Source organism: Mixophyes fleayi, chromosome 9, assembly GCF_038048845.1.
Source record: "Mixophyes fleayi isolate aMixFle1 chromosome 9, aMixFle1.hap1, whole genome shotgun sequence".
NCBI classification, from domain to species: Eukaryota; Metazoa; Chordata; class Amphibia; order Anura; family Limnodynastidae; genus Mixophyes; species Mixophyes fleayi.
The window spans coordinates 24,281,310-24,306,592 of NC_134410.1; the positions used below are offsets into that span (position 1 = coordinate 24,281,310).

The 25,283-nt window shown below is 38.3% G+C and overlaps 1 protein-coding gene across 1 annotated transcript; it reads left to right on the forward strand.

The window, feature by feature from the left end:
• Nucleotides 1-4,318: 4,318 nt before the first annotated feature.
• On the forward strand, nucleotides 4,319-24,349 carry LOC142102250 (cytochrome P450 2A13-like). The gene is made up of 9 exons (XM_075186987.1): nucleotides 4,319-4,564; nucleotides 5,000-5,162; nucleotides 9,397-9,546; nucleotides 10,580-10,740; nucleotides 12,761-12,937; nucleotides 19,357-19,498; nucleotides 19,921-20,108; nucleotides 22,244-22,385; nucleotides 23,986-24,349. Exons 1-9 carry the CDS (start codon nucleotides 4,394-4,396, stop codon nucleotides 24,165-24,167), a joined length of 1,476 nt encoding a protein of 491 aa, XP_075043088.1. The 5' UTR covers nucleotides 4,319-4,393; the 3' UTR covers nucleotides 24,168-24,349.
• The last annotated feature ends 934 nt before the right edge of the window (nucleotides 24,350-25,283 follow it).

Genomic DNA, 25,283 nt, shown 5'->3' on the forward strand with positions numbered 1-25,283 from the left:
TCCCGGGGCATAAGTGTACGTGTGTCCGATGGGGAGGGGAGAAAGTTTGTGCCTCCCACCACTATAGGCCAGTATTCTGTCTTAATGTATAGCAGGAGCAGGAAACGGAAGTGACTGCATCCTGCAGCGCTTTGTACACCAAGCCGGTAAAGATACAGTCGAATCCGTCTGCTGCTGAAGATGATGCAGGGAAGCTGAAGCATGACAGAGCCCACCATTAGTTCCGACTATAGCCCAGAGAGCAGTGGAGAAGAGTATGCCCCTGTCACTTCGGAGGAGAGCGCTTCAGACACCAGTGGTGATGCCCCATTGCCCACCAGTGCAGCAGAGATGAGTTCTATGTACGACTATTGTCGACTTTCTGCATGCCGTGTTGTAAACACAGAGGGTCGGAGAGACTACGCAGTGTCTGTCCAAACGCTATCGAGAAACAGTGATGGCTCCAGGGCATATAGCAAAAAGCAGTACTGCCTGTACTGTGAGAAGCCCCTCTTAAAAATTGCCCTGCACATGGAGTATTTTTACCACAATGAGACTGAAGTAGCCTGGGCCCTGATATTCCCCAAGCACTCAAAAGAAAGGTGCATGCAATTGGCACATCTTTGCAATAGGGGCAACTTTGCACACAATGCTGAGGTAATTAGGGCAGGCCATTGCGTTCTGATCCAGTGCAAACTTCCAGACAAAGAGATGTATGCTGAAAGCTTCATACAGTGTGTAGCCTGCCAGGGCTTGTTTGCAAGAAAATACCTGTGGCAACACATGAAGAGATGTAAGCTAAATCGAAGGGGCAAGAAGCTCACACCTGGCAAGAACAGAGTCCAGTCACTGTGCTCCTTTGCTCAGCTTGTTCCACCTGACATCAGTGATGGCTTTTGGAAGCTCTTGAGTGACATGACCCAGGATGAAGTCTTACTCGCAGTCAAAAATGATCGATGCATCATGCAGATGGGACAGCATCTGTTCATCTGGGTCGGATCTGATGTTGGCAGGCATGTGTACATCCGTCAGAAGCTTAGAGAAATGGACAGGCTACTGCCTACAGGCCAGAAGAGCTACCACTTTGGAGAGGATGGAAGACTTTACTGCCCCATAGAACTTTCTGCACGTAGTAGATGCTGTGAAGCTGGTAGCTGGCTATGACGAGGAGACAGGTACATTTAAGATGCCCTCGCTGCCACTCAAGTTCGTGCACTACCTGCAAAAGATAGCGAGCATTGTGGAGTGCCGAGCCATGATGGAGGGCTGCACTACTGTGGTTGAAAACACATTGAATTTCAGGAAGCTATATGATGCAAGATTAAACGAGTTCAATCTCATTGGCTGCCTTGAAAACTCTTAAGGAGTCCAAGTGGAACATGCCTCAGCTCTTACCTTTCATGGAAGATGTGAAAAAGATGCACTTGTACCTCGATGAGAAGCACCAAGCCTACTGAAGTGGGCTATTCAACGAGCCTATGGTTATTCACTAGGCACTACTTGCAAAAGTCACCCTGGCACAGGTGATCTTGTTCAATCGAAGAATGGAAGGGGAAGTTTCAAAAATGTTGCTGACTACCTTCTCCTCAAGAGATACCTCAGATCTCCACGAAGATGTGTCCCTAGTGTTTTCCAAGGTTGAAAGTGTCTAAGATTTTCCTAATCTTCACTTTAAATAATAATTGAGATGAGCAGGTTTCCAAAATATAATATTTCTATTCTTTATTTAAAATATATTATGTATAGATACAGCCATACTGAACAAAGCAGACATATGCCAGGGTCTCAAATGCCAATTGACAATCTATATTTGATTAAGTCATTCTTTTATAGAAAATGTTACTTGTCATTGCCAAAACCACACGTTTCCAGCTTACCTCACTGATGACACTCTAAGGGCTAGATTTACTAAACTGTGGGTTTTAAAAAGTCGAGATGTTGCCTATGGCAACCAATCAGATTCTAGCTTTCATTTATTTAGTGCATTCTACAAAATGACAGCTAGAATCTGATTGGTTGCTATAGGCAACATCTCCACTTTTTCAAACCCGCAGTTTAGTAAATATACCCCTAAGTCTCTATCCTTAATCTTCATTATAGTGACATGTTCTTGGAGGGGCCTTTTGGAAGGGTCTTCTTGACCTTATTTGGAGCAAATATTTCCTTTGGCCTTATATTGTGAAATGAAGATCATGTGATCATTATATAACTTGTTGTTCTCTGTATTGTGCAATATGTAGAATAAAGGTCAGTATTTTTCCTCTTAAAAGCACAGACACATAAAATTCAAGTTCATTAATTCATGCTATTGAACTAATTGGTAATATAGGGTTTTGGTTAATTATTACTTTGACAGGAGGAAGCTTTGCCAGCACTTCACTCTCATTGAAATCCGAGGAAAACAAGGGAAAAAAGTCCCCCTCCTGCTGACACCAGCTATGTAAGCTGCAATGGAACTTCTCGCAGAAAAGTGTGACAAATGTGGAGTGGATAGCCAAAATGTCTACATGTTCGCAAGACCAGCTGCCTTGTCACAGTTCAGAGGCTCCGATTGCATACAACTGTTTGCCCGAGAGTGTGGGGCCAAGCTTCCCCACACGCTGTCTTCCACAAAGGTTCGAAAGCACATTGTCACTCTCTCGAAGGTCCTCAACCCAAACGACACAGAGCTGGATCAGTTGGCAGACTTCCTTGGGCGCGACATCAGGGTGCACCAGCAGTATTAACGCCTCCCAGAAGGTACCCTCCAACCCGCTAAGATCAGCAGACTGTTAATGGCTCTCGAGAGTGGCAGACTGGCTGAATTCAAAAGCAAGAAAGTGGACGAGATGCACATTGATCCGGACGGTAGGTGGAAAATCTGGTGCCTGATGTATGCTTTTGACTTGTACCTCGGTCATTTACATATTTGTTTCTTTTCATAACCAGTCCAGCTACAGAGTGACATGTCAGATGACAAAGGGACAAGTGGCCAAGTCTTTATTCGACATTTCCACGTCAGAAGAGAGGCGGTGTATGGACCTGGCAACACGGGACCGGTGCCCAGCCATGGCTACCACAGGTAGGTGTAGCACACAGTTATGCTAGGTATAGGAACTTTGCCTTCTCTGTATTTTGCGGAGCCATAATGGACGACTCTACTTCCTTTCAGGTTGCAAAAAAGTGCGGAGGAAATCCTGAAACAGAGAGGAGGTCCAGGCTATGGAGAAACACCTGATGAGATTTATACAGACATGCCGGGTGCCCGGAAAGCGAGACCATGTTGCGTGCCTCATGACTGAACCATCCATACTCAAAGATCGGAACTGGTCGGGGGTGAAATCCTACATAAAGAACCGTAAAACAGCTCTAAAGAGTGATCAAACTTGTTGAAATGATGCAAAGTGGTTGAACAGGACTAAGTGTCGGTGTAAACAGGCATGCGGATGTCCTCAGACGGCGAGGATACACAAATCTTTCCCTACCATTGTTATTATTTATTCATTTATGTATACGGGAATGTGGATGTCCTCAGACAGTCAAAATACATGACACTTTCCCCATCTTGCAGTCCATGTCAGTACTTTATGCAAAGTCAAAGTGCAAATCTCTTGTGGTAACTCTGGTGACAAACCGCTGCTCCACATACATACCCTTATTACTGTTCTGTCGACAGGGCATTAGGAAAGGGGTGTCCCTATATGCCATGTTCCAGACATGGGTCCTCACAAAGCAATAAAAACAAGTATGTGTGTGTGTGTGTGTGTGTGTATTTTTGTGTGTGTGTGTGTGGTTTGATGGCTAGTGTACAATATACCTATCCTGATAGTGTGCCCACTTTCCTGGTTCTGTTCTATAACTCTAGAACTGCTGTTAGTCTGAGCAATTAGTAATTGGAATTGTCCAGTTTTCAATCCCACTGTTAACATGGTAATGAGATTTAAGTGCAGGATAAGAAAATGAGGACTATGAGCCATTAATATTGCTGGCTAATAGTGGTTCTGGGGTCACACAAATCCCCTAACAGTTTCTATGGTGCTCCTGAAGGCCATCCAGAATGTTGAAGGCAATGGGTCAAGCTGTTGGAAAAAGATAGGGGTAGGTCCAGCTTCAAACATAGGTAAACAAATAGTTTGATTAATTTATTGAGTCTCCTGAAAGGTATACTTTCAATGAACCACTTTGAATGTGCTTATTTGTTCATGCGCATGTGAAACCTACTAAACTATACAGCACAAATCTTTTAAATGTTGTAAATATATTTAGTATGACAAAGACTCCAGACAAATAAGCATTCCTGTCAGTGATCATATTATGTGTCCACGCCTTCTCCGCATACGGCTGCCAGGAGACTTAATCACGTGCAAAGGATTTCTAAAAGTCAAAATACTTCCTTCCCAGAATAGAAATCACAATAGCTTGATCTTAGCTCAGCATGGAGCCCCTGACTCTGGTTCTGGTGTTTCTGATCTCCTGTGTCCTATGTCTGTACACCTGGGACCACATGAATAAAAGACATAATCTGCCTCCTGGACCTACCCCACTGCCTATTATCGGTAATCTTCTCCAGCTGAAGCCAGGGAAAATGTTGGAGTCTTTGAAAGAGGTTAGTAGAAGAGATCAAATAGGGATTGGTAAGTCAGATGTTTTCCAGTAAATAATGTTTTGGACTTACAAGATATAATGTCACATTTATTTTCTTGTTATTATTTATTAAGACCTACTGTTTAGCTGAAATGTTTGCATCTTTCATATTGTACTGAATGAGAATGTTGCAAATGCTCTGTGTGTGTAATTTAGACCCTGTACTGCATAGTTGTAGGAGATCTTACACTGTATTGTATATTGTATAGGAGATTGATCCTTGTATTATACAGTATGGGGGGGTGAACAAGCCCTGTAATGTACAGTGTTGGAGGGAGGTCAGGGAGTGTTCTTAGAATATCATTTTCCATCTTTAACCCATATAATTAGTTGCATTGGAAACACATTTATGCCTCACTGTATAACACACAACGTTGTAAATGCTTCCCCTGTGTAGATGAGAGAGAGATATGGAGACGTGTACACACTTTATCTGGGACCACGTAGAGTGGTTGTTCTCTGTGGATATGATGCTGTTAAGGAAGCTCTGGTGGATCATGGAGAGATTTTTGGAAACAGAGGTCTACTGCCATGTGTAGAATTATATGTTAAAGGTCATGGTAAGTAAATCCCATCTGCCTTGTACGGTATCTGATCCTTCAATATAATGTCGGTAGATATGGTCCTCTATATATATATATATATATATATATATATATATATATATATTATTAATATTCATTAATAACACTATAAAATCAAACGTATTATCATTAGTAATTCAAAACAACCTATTCATATAAATTATCTGTGTGTAACAGTAATAGACTTCTCATCCTACCTTTTTAATCGCTCTTTCAGTGTTAATTTTTCTGGATACACCTCTGCTCCACTTCCTTTATCAGTTGGAGTACCACAAGGCTCAGTGCTAGGTCCTCTGCTGTTCTCTATCTATACCGCTTCTCTTGGAAATCTAATAAACTCCTTTGTATTTCAGTATCATCTCTGTGTGGATGATACCCAAATTTATCTATCCTCTCCTGATCTCTCGACATCTGTGTTGTCACGTGTAACTGACTGTCTTTCTGCCATTTCATCTTGGATGTCCTCTTGCCAACTCAAACTCAATCTTTCTAAAACAGTGTTAATAAAATTCCCACCCACCAACAAGAGCATTCCTGACATTTCTATCTTTGTTGATAACATGAACTTAAACCTCACCTCTCAAGCTTGCTGCCTAAGTGTGATCCTTGACTCAGAACTATCCTTTTGTTCCCCACATCGACTCTATCTCTAAATCATGTTATGTACATCTAAAAAACATTTCCAGGATAAGCACATATCTTACACAAGACACTGCAAAAAACATAATTCATACATCTCCTGCATTGACTTTTGCAGTTTTCTCCTTACTGGTCTTCACGAAAACAGCTTTAAACCCCTACAATCTATTTTGCATGCAGCGGCAAGATTGATTTTCCTTGCAAATTGTTATTCCTCTGCTGAATCACTCTGTATGTCTTTACACTGGCTGCCTGTTTTCTACCGAATCCAATATAAAATGATCTCCTCTCTTGTCTCAAAATATCTCTCAACTTGGCAACTCCGATCCGATCTGCATAAGATCTGCATGTCTCATCCACCCTCATTACATCCTCCAATTCCTGGTTACATGACTTTTTTAGGGCTGCACCCACTCTATGGAATTCACTCCATCGCACAATAAGACTCGTCTCTGGTTTACAAACTTTCATGCGTTCTCTGAAAACCCACCTCTTCAGACAAGCTTATAATATTCCTAAATCACCCTCTTAACCTCACCAGATTACCCTGTTACCACCAGTTACACAATTCACACAAGATAACAACCTCCCGACCAACATTGCTGTGTGACTGGATCATTTAGCTTGCAAATCACTTTTTACCTTTACAGTCTGGCTGTACCGAAATGCAAAATGAAGACTTAATCTCATGTACCAAACTCCCTTTGACCCATAGATTGTAAGCTTGTTAGCAGGGTCTTCTCACCTCTTTGTCTGTTTTGCCCAGTGTGTTTATTACTTTAATATGTTTGTCCCCAATTATAAAGTGCTACGGAATATGTTGGCGCTTTATAAATAAATGATGATGATAATGATGATGATTATACATATTTTATAATACAAAATTAATCTCCATGCAAAGCAAAGCCTTATGAAATGTATACTGTAGTAGTTTCTCTCCTGAAGTCAACACTACAATTCACTTTAAAGTCCCTTGTTCTTCTCTCCTGCTGGATGTGGGTCTCACACTGATGATATACCTCCCCCTGCTCTTATTCATGGAATAGAAAACAATTTCATTTGTCTTTAATAGCGGCTTGGAACAAATTAGCAGTTTTGGATTTGAACCTATTAACGGCCCCAGCATGCCTGTAAATTTACTCATTGTCTCTGTAACACTGCTTGACAATCACTAATCTCACCCTTATAACTCAACCTAGAATGACTCTCGCCAACACTTTGAGCATGGATTCTCCACTCAGCACACACCAGCCAAGTTAGATACTGGTCAAGGTCAAGATTAACTCAAAGGATGTGACTTAACTTATGCACTGGTCACTTCCCTATAGGCTTCTCCAGTTTCAGTTAACAGTTAGTTAATGGATGAGGTTAAGAGGGAAATTCGCTCCCTCCAGGCAGGACAAGGGCAGCAAAACCAAGGGTATCCCCCTTTAGAAGTCAAATTGAATGAATGTGGGTATTGCGCTCAATTGTCCCAGTATGAATATAAGCTGATATGTGCATAAACAGTGTTTGTCCAGACAGGAGCATACAGGGGTCTACATGAAAGTTTATTAAATAACAGTAAAATTAAACCAAAAGAGCCACTTTAAAATATGGAACATATAAACAATATGATAAATAATAATAATAGCACCAATAATCACACTTCATAAAGGGAAAACACATGAATGAAGCACTAAAAACCACACAGCTAAAACGGCAAAAATACAGTAGCTCTTTTGGTTTAGTTTTATTGCTATTTAATAAACTTTCATGTATACTATTGTCTGGACAAACACTGTTTATCCTCATATCTACTTATATTCATATCAGGACAATTGAGTGCAGTACCGACATTCGTTCAACAGTTAGTTAAAGTGCTATTTGAGATCTGTCTTCTGTTTATCAGTAAGAATTTTTATTCTCTCAGGAGTATGTTGATTTTTTCCTCTGCACACTACTCTTTACACAAATTTTATTGGGTTGGCTGTATTTTATTTTACTCCTCTTACCCTACCAGGAGTTGCACCTGTAAAGTACTGATAAAAAGCTGCAAGCCTGTTTCCTCAGTCTGTTGCTACCTGGGGAACAGGCCAGATGCCTTTTAAGGGACTCCGTAAATTTTTACCAGTAAGTGCTGTTATTTTGTGTATATGTGGGATATTAGGTTCGTTACCTTAGAGAAGACGGTCCTTGCTGTATTAGTGAGAGCAGGACTGGCAAGGACTTCTGTTTATGTTTTGTTTTGTTTATGTATTTTTTATGTTTTGGTACTGCTAAATAAAACTAGATGTAGCTACTTGAACCAAGACACTGGACTGGTGTGATGTACTTGACTGATGCATGTGAAGTGCAGCAGTTTACCTGAGGAGACTTCAACCCTAAGTTGATCTTGCGACAATATATATATATATATATATATATATATATATATATATATATATATATATATATATATATATATCTATATCTATATCGTGATACCCTGTATCGTGTTTCTGTCTGTCCCTGTACGGCGCTACAGATAGCTAGTGGCGCCCTGTAAATAAAAAATAATAATAATATATATATATATATATATATATATATATATATATATATATATATAATTTATTTATTTATTTCATTTCTTTATTGTGTTGCTGTCTGTCCCATATGGGTATAATGCATGCACTCTCTTACACAAGTATAATGTTAAGCATTGGCAAAATATGACTCTTCGTATATGCATATATCCAGTGTCAGAAAAGAGCAGAAATAACCCTCAAGGAAACTTAATGACAAAGAAGAGTATTATGATAAAATAAACAAAAGTTTGACTGCACCAGCTATATCAGCCATGAGATATTGATAGACTCTAAATAAAAAGTCTAATAAGTTAATTAGCAATAGAGAGTCTTATCTGGATAACTTGCAGGGTTAATTGTTCCTGAATTCCTAATGATTATTGGATCTAAAGAGCCAAATAAAAAGTCCAATAAGTTCATTAGTAATAGATTGCACTGCAGCAGAGCCTTGTGTAAGGTAAAGGAAGACGTTAACTCAATTGCATATTCATCAGGGCGGCTGCCTGGTATATAAAAAAAGCACCTATATGATGAAGTAAGTAAGTACTAATGTGCTTAACACTTTATAAGTATATGGCCTTCTACGACATATAAACATAGAGAGACTTATCTGGAAATGTAATGGGGTTAATTGTTCCTGGATTCATAATGATGGATCTCAAGCACTCAAATCCCTCTTTATGTCACGTAGACTCCCACAGAATCATGGGAGTATATATGAATATAAATTGAGAATCACGTAGTGTAAAAGTATAAAACACATTTATCATTATACAAGGTAATGTCTTAAAACAGTTTATCTGGACATTTGGTGACATGAAGTACTCTGATTGATGGCTGAGATGTCCTCCTTAAGCTTAAATGACCTAATCACACAGGTACTGAAAACATAGATTTCTAAAAAATGTCAGAATTAAGTCGTTTGAGTGACAGAAAGCAGTAGAGATTGTGAGGATTGGTGTTTAGTAATGCATCTTTTTTACACTCTACAAAATACATGTTATATTGATTGTCTTCCTCAGGAGTAATATTCAGCAATGGAGAATGCTGGAAACAGATGCGTCGTTTCTCAATAAAGACCCTCAGAAATTTTGGCATGGGGAAAAGGAGCATTGAAGAGAGGATACAAGAGGAGGGTCATTATCTGGTGGAGACATTTAAAGAAAGCAATGGTATGTATTCCTTATTATATCAACAGTTACTCAAAGATTTCAGACATTTCAGGACAGGTAAGTGCTTTATAAAAAAAAGTGTAGATAGCCTTTAAAGTAATCTCAAAACTGCTGCTGTGTACAAATAAGCTAAATTGCGACACATGATTTATATTGGAAAAAATGCATACAAATTATGAGTTACACAACTATCAATATTTTTATGCTGCAATAGGGGCCATCGTGCAATTCTGCATCTCTAGCCTAGTTGCAAAGACATAAGAAAACATGGTAATGCTGCAAAAATGATACACTGCTTGCATCTGAAGAGGTGTGAGGGAGCAGGGAAGGGGTATTGTAACATAAGCCATTCTAATGTAAGCCACATACAGTATGGGCATGTTCAAGGAATTGCAAACTGATTCAGACCATAATGCACATGCAGATACACCTTTTACAGCCGTGCTATTTGCACCAGTCTAGGGGTTGGTGCAAATACATGGTGATGATGGCAATAACCAGCACTAGATAACTGCTTCCGATTCACTGATGCCGATTTCACCTTTAAAGCTGCTGGAGGATTTCTTCATTGATTGCACTTACATTATAGGAACTTGACAAATTTATCTATATGCACATGTATATGCAAAAAATATGCTGTTACTTTCATACACTGCCAGGAAAAGAGTTATATCTGCTGTATTCTATGAAGCCTAATAGCAAATGCATTTTTCCTATGAAGACAAATATTTACAAAGCTTTATTGCACTTGCAAGCTGGTTCTGGGTATATGTATATGTGTAAGTACGCCTGCCATAAAGCTGGCACATGTGCTTACAGACGCAGATCTTGAAATGCTTCCGACTTGGTATATATTTTTTGTGCACATTTTTGGCCTATACATTACGTCCAAATTGCTTTCAACTCTGCATCAGATCTAGTGTGTATAATGTAAAAATATTGCTAACATATTTTTTATATTGAATTCTTATTGATTAGTCAGGATTCATGTTGGTATACAACATGTACAAGTTTTCCTTTGTTTCATACTTAGGGGCTCCCATCAACCCGTCTTGTCACTTCACTCAGGTGACTGCCAACATCATCTGCTCCATAATCTTTGGGAATAGGTTTGCCTATGAAGATCCTGATTTCCGCAGGCTCATGCACATCATGCAAGACATATTTCGATCTATGTCCTCTTTCTGGGGCCAGGTATTCAGGAACCATTGTTCCCATTTTTTTATGTAACTCGAAATATTAACATGCAGATACATATGTCAAGGGCTTTGTAAAGTATTTTTCAATAGGGTCTGACCACATTAATGTATCCATCATCATAATTGGTTATTTGTATGGCGTCACAGGTTCCATAGCTCCTGACATAAACATACAGATATGACATACATGAAAACAGCATGCATACTGCAGTAGCCTAGATGGGCCCATCATGGTGCAGGGACCAATATGGTACAGAGTCCTGGATGGTGCAATGGTCAAAATGGGGCAAAATGCCAAGATTGTGCAAGGGCCTTGAAGGCACATAAGATATGGTGTCTGAGATTAGGTAGTGTAGAAGCCCAGATGGTGACAAGGCATAGATTTCTTGTATTTTTTAGCCAATAAGTCGATCAGAGTTTTCATACTGTAGCATAATTGCTGAGATCTATAATGCTCACAGAAGTACATAGTATTTCTGGAGATGAGTCAGCTTGTGAGAAGTAGTGACCTGTCCTCTCATGAGAGTGTGTTAGTGATGACAGGGGCTTCATGTGACATGGGCAATGTCATTATGTGAGGATGGGAGTAGATAAAGCAGGAAGCTACAGGCAAAATTATATAGTGGATTTTACAGGCTTCCCAACAGCCTGAAATTAAGCTCTTATAATACTTATGGAGGAAGATTGGGGTTGCAAACTTGTTTAATAAATGGGTAAAATGTAATTTCTTAATGGACCACTGGAATTAATGAGATTGCCTAGTAATAAAGGTCCCTGGTATATTAAGAAGATAAATGAAATCAATAGTTAAGTGGTTTTTTTCCTGCTTTTAAAAAAAGGACATTTGTTGAGGTATTTTGCAAGTAGTCTGCAATTGTGCATCGTACATATACAAATAATGTGTGATCACTGGTTATATTTTAAAACTTTTTAGACCTGCGAACTTGGGTCTTTTTGCTAAAATATTTGTTTTTAATGGCTGCAGTGATCACAGTATTATTTTTTAAGTCCTAGAAATGAAAGCTATATGTGTGTTCAGCAGAGCAGGCAGTAAAGAGGTCCCGTCATTGGCTGCATGGCATCATCAGCATTCTTTTGCTTTTGCTGTGTTATTACAAATACTGTGGAGCTTAGGGGAGCCTTCTTCTTACTCTAATGGAAAGGTGAAGAAGAAGCTAAGATTGGAGGGAGATGTAAATAAATATTAAATAATTTAGAATTTTTAAGATAGTAGGTACTCTTTGAAGAACACCTATGTTGGAAACACCTTCTCAATCAATCATTAATCGATCACAGACCCCCTCTTTTACCAGAAGGTGGGAACTGGCTCGTTGACTTACTCTGCAGAGTATAATATTCTGCTGAATGGAAATTGGGTGTAATTCAATGCTGGGACTGGCTCCAGGTCGTCTCCATGCTCATATACTCTAAATGTGCTAAAAACACAACATCTTATTATTTTTACTGGATTAAGCTGTTGGGGATTCGTCATGGGAACTGTAAACTCATGAGATGGGAGATGTGTTTGTTTACTGCTAACATGATTCTTTTTTTGAGGAATGTCTTACAAAATTAATATTGTTATAAATGCATTTAATTGTCAATGTACCATGTGTGAGCATTGTGCATCCAATCAATTATTCTCACCAATAGACAGGAGCCTGGTAGACACGAGACAGTAGTCGAAAAACCAAAAGCAATTTAAATATTTGAACATTCTATTATAATTGAAGGTACTATAGCCTCAAAATGCTTAATTATGCCTAGCAGAAATGAATCTATATGCTAAACATCGGTAAATATCCTTATGTGCATCCCACAAGTCAACTCAATATATTGTATTGTGAGGGGATTATTGACATAATGAGAATGTGAGTAATTACAGATAAGAGACTTAATAACACACCCAAGTAGCATCATAAAAACTAGGTAAAATCATTTCATATGAATATATTTTTACATTTATCCCTTAAAATTTACATTTGATTTTTACTTTCGTCTTTTTTACAATGTAGCTGTATGACGCTTTTGACTTGTTCATGAGGTACATACCAGGACCTCATCACAGGACAACTATGTATATATGCCAGCTGGAAGAGTTTGTCAAAAAGAGGATGGAGATTGACAAAAAGACATTGGATCCAAGCAAACCACGACACTTGATAGACAGTTTCCTTATCAGAATGGAAGAGGTATAATAATGTTCATTATTCAGATAGTGTTTTTTATTTTAGTTTATTGTAAAAATGTTTCTATGTGAACTTTTATACAGATAATACAGATAATAATTTTTAACAATATTTTAAGCTTCAATGTGAGAAGGGCCATTAAGAATTTAATGTCCGAACCCAGAATTATGATCTGAAAAAGGCGGTGATCCAGATTAAGGAGAATAATACTGAGGAGGCTTATAAGCAACTCAATAATGCAGAGTTTTATACAAGACTTACCCTACTAAACAATTTCAAAATGAACTTAAGATACTCCGTACGGATGCTTTTGCAGATGAGGTGATATCCAGGGAGGGGATAGATTTTTTTATGTTCCATATTTATATATCAAAGATGCAACACAGTTTTTGAATATGACTGAATACATTATTTTCTCACATGTGAGATAGAATCTTTGTAGAAGGATATTCCACATGTGGGAACAGAATAAACAGTTAAATATTATTATTTTTTTATTCAAATCTTGGTGGGATGCAATATGAGTTCGCTTTGGAATCAATTTTGTTCATTTTTTTTTATTTTATATTCTCAAATTTTTTTTTACAGACATGGGACTGCCATGGGCACCAGGTTTGCCCTGAGATTTGACAACTTATATGTTAGGTATTTTGAGAAGACCTATGTTTGAAATGGTCCCCTGAGGGAGAAATTGGTGCTATATGGCAGATTTTTGATTATTTGTTTTTTGTTTGGAGAGGGGGGTTATCTGCTATTCTGTCATTTTGTGAGCACCTTAATAGGAATACTTTTGGTTTAAAATTCATGAGCACAAACATTTCCCATTCGAATCAACTTTCTGGAAATCTCCCTAACTTTTGAAAATAAGTAGGTGGGTACAGAGACACAAACAATAAAGTTGATTACAATAACTTTTTGAATTACAAATGTTGTAACCTAAGAACATGAAAGAAACATCCCAAAGGGGCACTTATTGAGATTAAGATGCAATTGCTCAAAATATGCGACTTTTTTTAGGCAGGCAAATTAACTTTAAAAATCAAGGCTATTCAGATTTTGATTTAAATAAATCAGTAATGAAGATAAGCAATATTTATATTGAAATTATTTTGCAAGATAAGAATAGAAGGACTGGGAGTAAAATGGATGGCAATTGATGGCAAATCTTTGAAAACATGCATAGGGAAGAGTGCAAGTAGAGTTTTAAAGAAAGCAGAAACCATGAAAAAGAAAACTGTTGCCAAATTGTTTTCCTTTAGAAGAAATATTCTATGAAAAAAAAAATGTCATGAGCTTCATTAGACCGGTTTTGTTACATCAAGTTTGTTTTTGATGTAACAGATAAATGTACATCACTTATACTTTTGCTCAGCATAAAATAATTGATGTATGTTCATTTGCAACTGAAGAGAGATACAAAATTACGGATTTTATGAATTGCCAATCAACGTTTATAGTATATCAAATAGAATGCAGTTGTGGTAACCAATATGTGGGCAGGAGAACTGAGATCCTAAATATATGATTTCTAGAACACAGAAGAAATGTTATGAAGGGAAATGCAGCACACGATTTATCACAGCATATTATACATAGTCATGAAGGGAACGTGCATGAACATAAATTAGTAGGTATTACCCAGATTAAATCAGTCAGAGTTGGCGATATATTTCTCACACTCTGTCAGTGGAATGTGTCTGATTTTCTCATTTTGATATTTATTTTCTCAGTGATTAAATAAAACTCAATGAAGGTCAAATATCTCTGATATTTCCTGATCTTTATATATGTTTGCGACAGAAATATGTGATACATTTGTGTCAAATAAAGCCATTTGGGAATGTGAAGATTATTGTCTATCCATATTAACGTGACTATACTAATATTCCTGACATTAATGAGTTTTTGATCGCGTATATTTACAATAGCTTGAGTTTTTCCGGAAAATTTTATGCTTCTCTTGTTAACACCGCTCAATTATGATATTCTATATATCGGTCTTGGAATTCAATATAGGTTGAAACTTTTTGGTTTATTGAATTCCTTATAATTTATGCTAAGACTTAATTATGGTGCTGTGGTTTAGAAAGATAAAGATACTGCTGAGTTAGAATGAGGGTCGAGGTTTGAGTATTGTTATGATCGATTCATTTAAATTAATGTTGATTGTTTGATAACAAGGATGATGTATTTTTAAGATTTTGATACTCATATCACTTTATATTTCAATGTATGATGGTTATTTTTTTAAATCCCAAAATTTGTAATTGGAGAGGTTTCGGGCAACCAAATACTGTTCAGCAGGGTTTAGTATACTAATATGGTTACAGCTTGAGTCTCCTAGTTTTTGTATACGTCACAAATAAGTTTGAAATCACCTTAACCAGCGAGTCCCTCATTTCTCACAAAAAGGGGAGCATAATAACATGCAATTTCTAAAGCCCTGTTAATGTTCCCCAGTACAAATGCAGTGTCTAATTACATGTGGACAATACAGACATTGTAGCTATACTAGATATGGAGGCGGGGAAGGCCAATTAGTATCCATTGTTTTCTACAGGACTAGCCCAGACATTTTGCAGGGACACAGCAGGGGAGGCACTACGAAAGGACAGCTCATCTCCACTCCCCTTAAACCCCATGGACCAGCACCCACCAATTTTCAAGCGGGAGAGAGCCAGAGGGAAAAAGACAGTAAAAATCTGGCCCTGGATATAAGGAGCCACTCCAGGTGGGATTGGATTTTGATTGTTTACTGGAAGTTGTGGGACTGACTCGTGTTGAGAATCTTTCTCTACCAGCAGACCTGGTGACCATCGTTGGCCTGTGCCCTGGAAAGCAGGCTGTTGCTACAAATCTCAGCTCAGAGAAATGCATGGGTCTTTGATTCTGCAAGTCAGGACAGCTAGGTAACCCCTTAAGCTAGTGGGATAAGGGACAGATAATAAGGTAAACCTGTCTCGCATTTATTTACTGTTTGTATATAGTATTCTAGTGATTGTTGTTATTACAATAAATAAACGGTTGTATTTTTCTAACTGCATTTGCCTGAATGACTATAAGAACCCTAGAAGGTACTGGGTAGGAGTCACTGGCATAGTTAGGCAACCCTGGGTGGCCAGCCAGCATGAAGTAGGTATAATTGGGCCAGATAAAACCTGATATCTTCACAGTATATAATATATCCTCTAAAAATTTTAAAGTATATTAAAGAGACTTTTATGCACAATTTTAATGTCTAAATGCTGACAAGATGAGTGATTATTTAAGGTAATGTTCTAATTTTCTCCTAAATGCTTTATGGATCTTTTGTTTGGATGTGTATGGTATAAAAATTAGGAAATGGCTTTGTAACCCAAAGCCTCAGATGAAACTGCCACATAACCAGGCAGAGAAAAGCTTTAGTTATTTGATTGCAAAAGGAAGCTTTATATCTGCACAGACATACATCTTGGAGAGAATCAGTACTTTATCTCTGGACACCCAGGTCTTGTTTAAATCTGGAGATCATTAAGTGCTGTTACTCATGGGCAGGGCTGCCAAGAGGAATTCAGGGCCCAGGTACAACAAAGTCATCAAGCCCACCTTATAGTCAAGCACGCAAAAAAATTGCGTGTTTTAATGGGTGTGGTCATACAATTGGGGCCGTGGTAATGCACCACTGGGGCGTGGCTAGCAGGTCAAAATCACTAGGCCCTGAATTCGCCTGAGCGTGACATATGTCCAAGCACTCCTGACTTTCAGGGACATCTAGCATCACAGCGTAGTATAGAAAGAATGCAGTGTGTACAGAAAGAGTTCAGACTTGGCCTGCACCTTACATTGGGCACAGCAATCACCAAAAATTGGCAGTGTCCCTACTAGAATCACAACATTTCTCTTCTACTCTCTCTTACCTGTTCTTCTCACTTTTACCACCTGTGGCTGCAGGTTTCTTTATTTGTGGCTTGTCTGGATCCTGGAATGCTGGGGGCCCCATTAGTGAAAAATGGCTACATTTAGATAATTCCAAACCCTGGCGTTAAATCAATACCACCCACAATTAATAATTAGGCCTTCCTCCAGCTACAACATTAAAATAATAGTATTCCCATTTAATAAATAATCCAATTTCCCTACCTACAAACAGCCCCAGCAATAAATGAATATTATTTATTCTTCAGCAACATACCTATTTCCTGCTACCATCACTGCCGTTTAATAATTCATAGTCACATTCATTTAATAAAGAGACCTTATTCTCCCCAAACTCACCCCCACATTCAATAGCCCCCAAACCACCCCATCTTAAATAGTCCCCATTATTAAATTGCCCCACCATCACCCCACAAACAAAATAGCACCCATTAGTTATCCACCAACTACTTCATGTACACTACATTGCCACAAGGCCCCTGTACCATCACACATACATTACTGTGCGCCCTTCATCATCACCCTGCTGTGCCTCTTTATGATCACACTGTGCCCTCCATGCTGCTTTCCCCTTCACCTGGCCCCCCTTCATCACACTATGCTATGCTTCTGCTCCCCTTTTTCAATCCCACTGTTCCATGCTGCTCCCCCGCCCTTTTTCAATCCCATTGTGCCATGCTGTCTCCTCCTTTTTTTCCAATTACACTGTGCCATGCTGCCCTCCATTTTTCAAGCCCACTGTGCTATGCTGCTCCCCCCCTTTTTTCAGACCCACTTTTCCATACTGCCCCCCTGTTTTTCAAGCCCACTGTGCCATGCTGCCCCCTCGTTTTTCAAGCCCACTGTGCCATACTGCTCCCCACCTTTTTCAAGTCCACTGTTCCATGCTGCCCCCCCAGTTTTTCAATCCCACTGTGCCATGCTGCCCCCTGTCTTTCAATCCCATTGTGCCATGCTGATCCCCCCTTTTTCAATCCCACTGTGCCATGCTGCCACCCCTGTTTTTCAATCCCATTGTGCCATGCTGCCCCCCCTCGTTTTTTAAGCCCACTGTGCCATGCTGCCCCCCTTCTTCAAGTCCACTGTTCCATGCTGCCCCCCGTTTATCAAGCCCACTGTGCCATGCTGCCCGCCCCCTTTTTCAATCCCACTGTGCCATGCTACCCCCCATTTTTTAATCCCACTGTGCCATGCTGTACACTGCGCGTTTTGTAATCCAACTGTGCCATGCTGCTCCCCCCCTTTTTCATTCCTACTGTGCCATTCTGGCCCCCCCCCTCCCGTGTTTTAAGCCCACTGTGCCATGCTGTCCCCCCTTTTTCAATCCCACTGCGCCTTTATCCCCCCGTTTTCCTCCCTTTGCTTCCGTTCCTTTACATACCATTTCCTTTTTTTCTGTCTTCCCTTTTCCGTGTTCTTTCTTCTTGTTGGGTCCTCTCTGCGCCGCTCCTCACTGGATGTCAGGTGTGACTATATGACATCACGCCCGACATTCAGTGTGATCAGAGCAGAAAGGAGGGACGCCAGCGCACGATCACGAGGGTATGTTTTTTTTTTTTTTCACGTTTGTTTTTTTAACTTTCCTGCTCCCCCCTAACAATGAATGAACCACCCCCTCTCCCCCGCCACAAAGAAAGAAAAAAAAACAAAACACAAAAGAAAAAGAATATAGTTTTAAAAAAAATAATTATAAAAAACAATAGTCAGCAGTGAGGGCCCGGGTAATTAGTACCCGCATTTCCCCCCTCTCGGTAGCCCTGCTCATGGTCGGTTATTCAAGTGTGAACTTAATGATACAACACTCTATTATTTGTACCTTTGTGGATTCCTTAGAGCCCTGCAGGATAACATGTTCCTAAACAATCATTGATGCAAACAAGGAGGCTGATCCTATTAATTGTTATTTGAGGTTGGGGAAGGAAAACCTTATAAAAGGATTTAATCCTTGCAGGAATAATTGGGACGATATACCTCCAAAAATCAAATTGGCAGTTTTAGTAACAGTGTGGAGGTTGTCCTTAAGGAGTTTTTATTGCAGTCTTTTCCTTCCATATGGTTTGATCATTAAATCTTTGAATTGCAGTTGCTCCTGTATTGAACGTATATATATATATATATATATATATATATATATATATATATATAATTTAATGAAGTAGACTGCCGATTGAGACATATTGAGCATCTGTTTCAATAAGTTTGTCTTTCTGATGCCCCACAGGAGAAGCTGTCTAGTCTTGTTCTTTTCCTATGTTGGTCTTACATATTGGGATTTTTAAATTATATTTTTGGTTATTAAGATCTCATTACAGTTTATATTATAAAATTTAAAGGTTAGCACCTGTATATATTTTTAATTGGCTATTTGTGTAAAAAAAGAGCACCAATGACGTGATATGCAAATGTTGTATCCCATCTTCAATTATAATGGAAAATAATGATGTGGTGTTGATTTTCTCTCTCTCTCTCTCTCTCTCTTTCTCTCTCTCTCTCTATCTCTCTGTCAGGAAAAGCAGAATCCTTCTACACAGTTTAATATGAAGAATTTTTATACAAACACTTTAAGTTTGTTTGTTGCTGGGACAGAAACAGTGAGCACAACGCTGAGACATGCATTTCTGCTCCTACTAAAACACCCTAACATCAAAAGTAAGAGACAAAGTCTGAGGAAGTGAGGTTCCACAGATATTGTCAACTATTGTTATTTCATGATTGAGTGAGACAAAGCACCTGCAGAACTGTAATTCAGACCATGATTGAGATGTGGGCGAAGGGACATCCCAGTGGGTGTGCTTACACCTATATAATAGCTTGTTTTGAGAGTAAATAGATATATCTATTTGTTGTCTAAGTTATTTGCAGCATGTTGCCAGTTGTGTATTTTTGTTCTTTTCAGTTATTGAATAGAATTTGAACTAGCTGTTCAATATCCCATATCTTATCGATGCCTTTCTGTAAAACACCATGGGAATTACAAAGTCTAGGCATATTTTCAATCAAGATTCTCGCTATATTCATTCTAAGACATAAATAATTCAACCAATAGTCTGACTAGGAATTCTTCATGACAGGTAAAGTACAAGAGGAGATCGATCAAGTGATTGGCAGGCAGCGAGCCCCGAAGCCAGAAGATCGGGATTCTATGCCATACACAGATGCCGTAATCCATGAGATCCAACGATATGCCAATGTGCTGCCTATGAACCTTCCACATGCAGTTTCAATGGATACTAAGTTCCGTGGATTTACAATTCCTCGGGTACTACAATTAACCATGTATTGATCTCAAGCTAACTATTTAATAAGACTCTAAACATAGTGATAAATAACACCCTTTTTAAAGAGATTCCAAATGTAGACAGAAGTACTTTACTAACTTCTGCATTAAATTAAAATGTTGAAATATTATTAACACTTATATTTGGGTCCTGTGTGTGGTTTCGTGAATCAGAAAAGGAAGAGAAAACATTTACTTTTTATTTTTCTATTTTGATATTTTACATTTAATTTGGACTGAAGAGAGTTCTTTTTCTAATTAATGCTCTCCATGTTTTTCTCCAAAATTTCTCACGTTCCACACCATCACATGCAGTAGGAGATTTACTTAATTGCTGTTTGTAAATCCAAACCTTTTTATGCATTGTTATGTACAGTTTGTAAACTGTGTGGTTCTGACAGGCGAGATGGCCTCCATTTTCTAAATGCCCAGCCTCTTCAGCATGAGGCCGATCTCTGATTGGCTGAGCAGTCAAAGTTTGTGACTGGGTGAGCATTGCAAGAGACCACACCTGATTGGCTGCTCAGCTACTAACTAGCCTGGCTCACCAGAGCTTAATGTATTTTGTGTTGCGTATTCCTATCTGAGTAGAACTATGCTTCTTAGATAGTTTTTTTTTTTTATTTCTCCTCAAGGATTGCAAGATTACCATTGTATTATGACAGAACAAATCAGAAGACTTTAGATAAATTTGGGATTTTACTTGAATATGGAGGCAACATGTATTTATTAATGTTGGGGGCAATAAAAGCGTATTCATGACGAAGGCACTATTTTATAAATTCCCACCAAGGAATCTGCTATTTATTATATTATTACTGGGGACACTGCCATTTAGTTTATTACTACTGGGGCTAATATTATTTTATGGATATTGGGATGCACTATAATATATTTATTTCTAACGGGGGTACGACTGGCTTCTTATTTTATACTGAGGGCACTACTATTCAATTTATTACGGGGGCATTTCAATTTTAATTATGATAGGCACACATTTTTTTTTTCCCATGACAGGGACCTTCACTTGCACCCATGTGAACTCTGGTACTTGTGGTTCTTGTAATTTTACAAGCTGCACCATGCAAGAACAATCATGGGCTGTCAGTGCATGCTACCATTGGTAATGCAACAAGAGACTGCACTTTATTCTCAGAGTGTCCAGTGGTATTAGGAGGGGCCAAGTGCTACTCATCATTGGGCCAGCACTCTCCAGTTGCGGGAGACTGAAAAAAATTATCTGGCCTTAGCAGCTAGGGAAAACAAGCCACATAGTGAACTGGGCCTGATGGTGAGTAGGCTTGGAATGAAATTTTTTATTTTATTTTATTTTAATTCAATCCAAGCTAACCTGGCGTGGTTGCTCATGCCTGCTCTGGCTCTCCACAAAGGCAAATCGCAAAGTAAAACGTGATATCTAACATCCGGGATTACTATGCAGTTGGCCCAGAACCAAATGAGGTTTAGGGTTTGCATACCACCACACATCATACGCATATGCATTTGAGTTGTCACCACCCAAACCCGCAATACAGAAATTTGGATCTGAAAACCACATCTAATGTGTGGCAGCTTGCAAACCACATGTTAAAATGCACTTTAGTAAAACTTTAACTATCTCTTTTCCCAATTCAAGGCCACTTTTAGATACAGGCAACATTCAAGCAATGAATTTATAAACAGTCTCTTCCTTATTTATCACCCTATATTATTAAGAGAGTAGCCAGAATTTAAAACCACCAAGAACCTTTTTTTGTTAATTTCTAAAACACACTCTTAGGCCTAGATTTACTAAACTGCTGGTTTGAAAAAGTGGAGATGTTATCTATAGCAACCAATCAGATTCTAGTTATCATTTATTTAATAAATTCTACAAAATGACAGCTAGAATCTGATTGGTTGCTATAGGCAACATCTCCACTTTTTCAAGCCTGTAGTTTAGTAAACATACCCCTTATGCTTTAATGATGTAAAATATGAGTAAAAATGTTTAACTAAATAGAATCCTTTTGTTAGGTGTGACCTTTCGCTAGTTATAACAGAAATATCAATTCAATAACTCAACTGTGCATACTGTTTTAATCATTTTGGCTCCTCTTGTCCTCTCTGCTTCATAGGGTACAGATGTATTTCCTATCCTGACTTTCGTTCTTCAAGATCCAAAATATTTTCCTGATCCATTTACCTTTAATCCAGATCGGTTCTTAGAACAAAATGGAAGTTTTAAAAAGAATGAGGCTTTCATGGTATTTTCTGCAGGTACAAACTGAACCTACATTTCAATAGCAATAATAATAAAGAAAAACTGCCTTGTACTGCAGTACATTTCATTCAAATCAATGTTCAATATTATATGCGTTGTGCAATCTAGCTTCATGTCAAAGTGAACCAGGCATATCTGATCAATGTGCATCAATTTCCTCCACACCTCTATCTCAGTAAGGGATATCAGCTTTGCAAATTGCCGATAGGAAATAACAAGACAATTATACTGTAATACGTTCTTAAAAAAAACTTGACAAAATAAATACAATATAGGTAATAAATGTACATCAAAATAGAGATAGAAAAAAGTGTATCTGATAAGGCAATTGTCCCACCAAGCAGAAAAAACTCTGTACTCTATAACAGCAATTATTATTTCAGATAGCAGCTTCAAAATCAAGGCAAAAATCATAATATGTAGCAAACACAATGTTCCTCTACATTGAACAAGTACAGCAGCTTTGGCACTATTGTAAAAGATTCAGGATCTTATACAAACTACATATTTAATATGTGTTTTGACCTGTAAAGAAAGCAATGTACTATTGACTTACTATTATCTGCTCTTTTGGGGACAGAGGAGGAACATAATGAAACTATTCGTAGTGATCAATGAATTTGAACTGAGTTCCTGGAATGAACCTCTAGAACCAGGCTAGTCATAATCTTTACCTATAACAGCTCTCAGTCTCTTAAAGCCCAAAGTGTTAACTTACACTTGCCTGGCCATAAGTCTTAGGGTATAGGCTTATTCTGGGATTGATGATGACACTAGAAATATTATAGACATCAATCAACAATATCCAGAACAGAGAAACACGAGGCAACATGCACTCATATAGGTTGTAGAAAGTGGAATAAAGTTTTATGTCCAAGCAGAAATCAGGGCAGATGGCAATTCAGGAATGATCAATGTACATGTGAAAGGTCAGGGCAGGCAGCAGTCCAAAGAATGGCCAATGTCCAGGAAAATGGTCAAGACAGGTAGCTATCAAAAGAAGGGTCAATATACAGGCAGTCAAGACCAGTACCAGAACCAAACCAGCACAAGGACCAGGCAGCAAAGACAGATCTAAAAAAAAGGTAACATGTGACTGCTCTTTAAATTACCTGTCCAGCTGCTTTGAAGCATCCATAGTGACAAAGTAGCTAGCATGGGAAGCTGCGTGAAGTGGTGGCGTGCACCTGACAATCCATACTGCTTACACTTGAGAGACACATTGTTAATTACATCTGTAGTTAATTTCAATACACAAGGGTTATTTTCTGGTCATTTTTTATTTAGGCCATACATGCCATTCTTAAAGGGCCACATGCATTATGGTTGAATGATAACATCCAGAGCATGCTAATAGGCCACTTACTAACCATATTTTCTATATTGCTCAATTAACATTTCATCAGATAGAGCTTTGGTTTTGGGCCAAAACACCATAAAGTATTGATCCAGATTCGTTCAAACTGACTGACAGGATGATGGCTAGTGTGTCACTACATTTAGTCAGAACAAATGTATAAGACATTAGGATAAGTGTAATAATTTTATAGTTAAAGTATAGCATTTGACTGTTTTCTTTAATTTATCTTTCCCCAGGGAAGCGTATCTGTCTTGGTGAAGGTCTGGCCCGATTGGAAATGTTTATTTTCCTTACCACTGTTCTGCAGAATTTTGAAATCACTTCCCCCATAGATCTCAAAGACTTGGACATCTCACCACAAATGGTTGGGTTCTCCAATTTGCCCCGACCTTACAAAATTAGCTTTGTCCCTCGTTGAGCTAAGAGAATGGAGATAATGAGGGACCTACATGAAATTATACAGAAATAGCTATATAAAGAAGCTAATGTTATTCTTTTAGTATAAACTGGCGATAATTAATGGGATTAGGTAGACAACTGTATCAGTACTTGGGACTCATGAGATGCTGTTTAACCCAAATAAATGATCATTTAACATCATTAATTACTTTGCAGTTTCAATTGGAATAGTTCTTATATTTTTTTATGTTTTCCAAAAATAGGAGAAAGTGGGACATGCATTATTCTAGAACCCATGCATGCATGTAACAATGCAAGGGGTGCCAACAGGGCCATCTTATCCATTGGCTGCGATGGGCAGCTGCCTAGGGGCCCCACGGGGGGGGGGGGGGGGTCAAGTCTCTTAATAAGAATAAATAATCCTGCAATAAAAAAAATCCTGCTAAAGAAAAACTTCAAGGGTCATTGAGCGAGTACATTTAAAAAAAGCTGTGCATCGAGGCCCCTATAAATTATTTATATATATATATATATATATATATATATATATATATATATATATATATATATATATATATATATATATATATATATATATATATATATATATATATATATATATAGGGCCCCCGATACACTGCTTTGCCCGGGGGCCCGTAATGTTGTTAAGATGGCCCTGGGTGCCAATGCAATTTTTTTTGTATACAGGGAAAAAAAAACATGCTTTTTTATTTTAGTGCATAAATACTAAGCGGTTCTATTTTTGTACTGCAATTTAGGCATCAATTATAAGGTGCCCAATTTTAATTCTGTCCGTACATTTTACATTTTTGACACCCACCCCTAAAATGCAACATGGTAATAGAATCCGAAAAGCAAACAGATTTCTTTCTTTTAAACTTGAAAGTTTTTTTAGTTAAAGTAGTCTTGTGTGGGGCAGTGACAAATGAAATAATTTAGAAAAAAACTGGATGCTTGCCTGTGAGATTCAGCAGCAGTTGCACACACCAAAAAAAAAAGTTATATATTATTATATTATAATCTTTTCCAGTATTTTTCAATATTTTTATAATTTAGAAGGGTCATTCAGTGAAATCTATAAATAAAGATGGCTGTTTGTGAGAGTCAGCATGCA

Excerpts from the sequence above, each read along its gene's own strand:
- LOC142102250 (XM_075186987.1), top strand. The coding sequence starts at position 4,394 with ATGGAGCCCCTGACTCTGGTTCTGGTGTTTCTGATCTCCTGTGTCCTA. Across the intron at positions 12,938-19,356 it reads TCCTTATCAGAATGGAAGAG|GAAAAGCAGAATCCTTCTAC; the intron begins GTATAATAATGT and ends TCTCTCTGTCAG. Across the intron at positions 22,386-23,985 it reads TTTCATGGTATTTTCTGCAG|GGAAGCGTATCTGTCTTGGT; the intron begins GTACAAACTGAA and ends ATCTTTCCCCAG.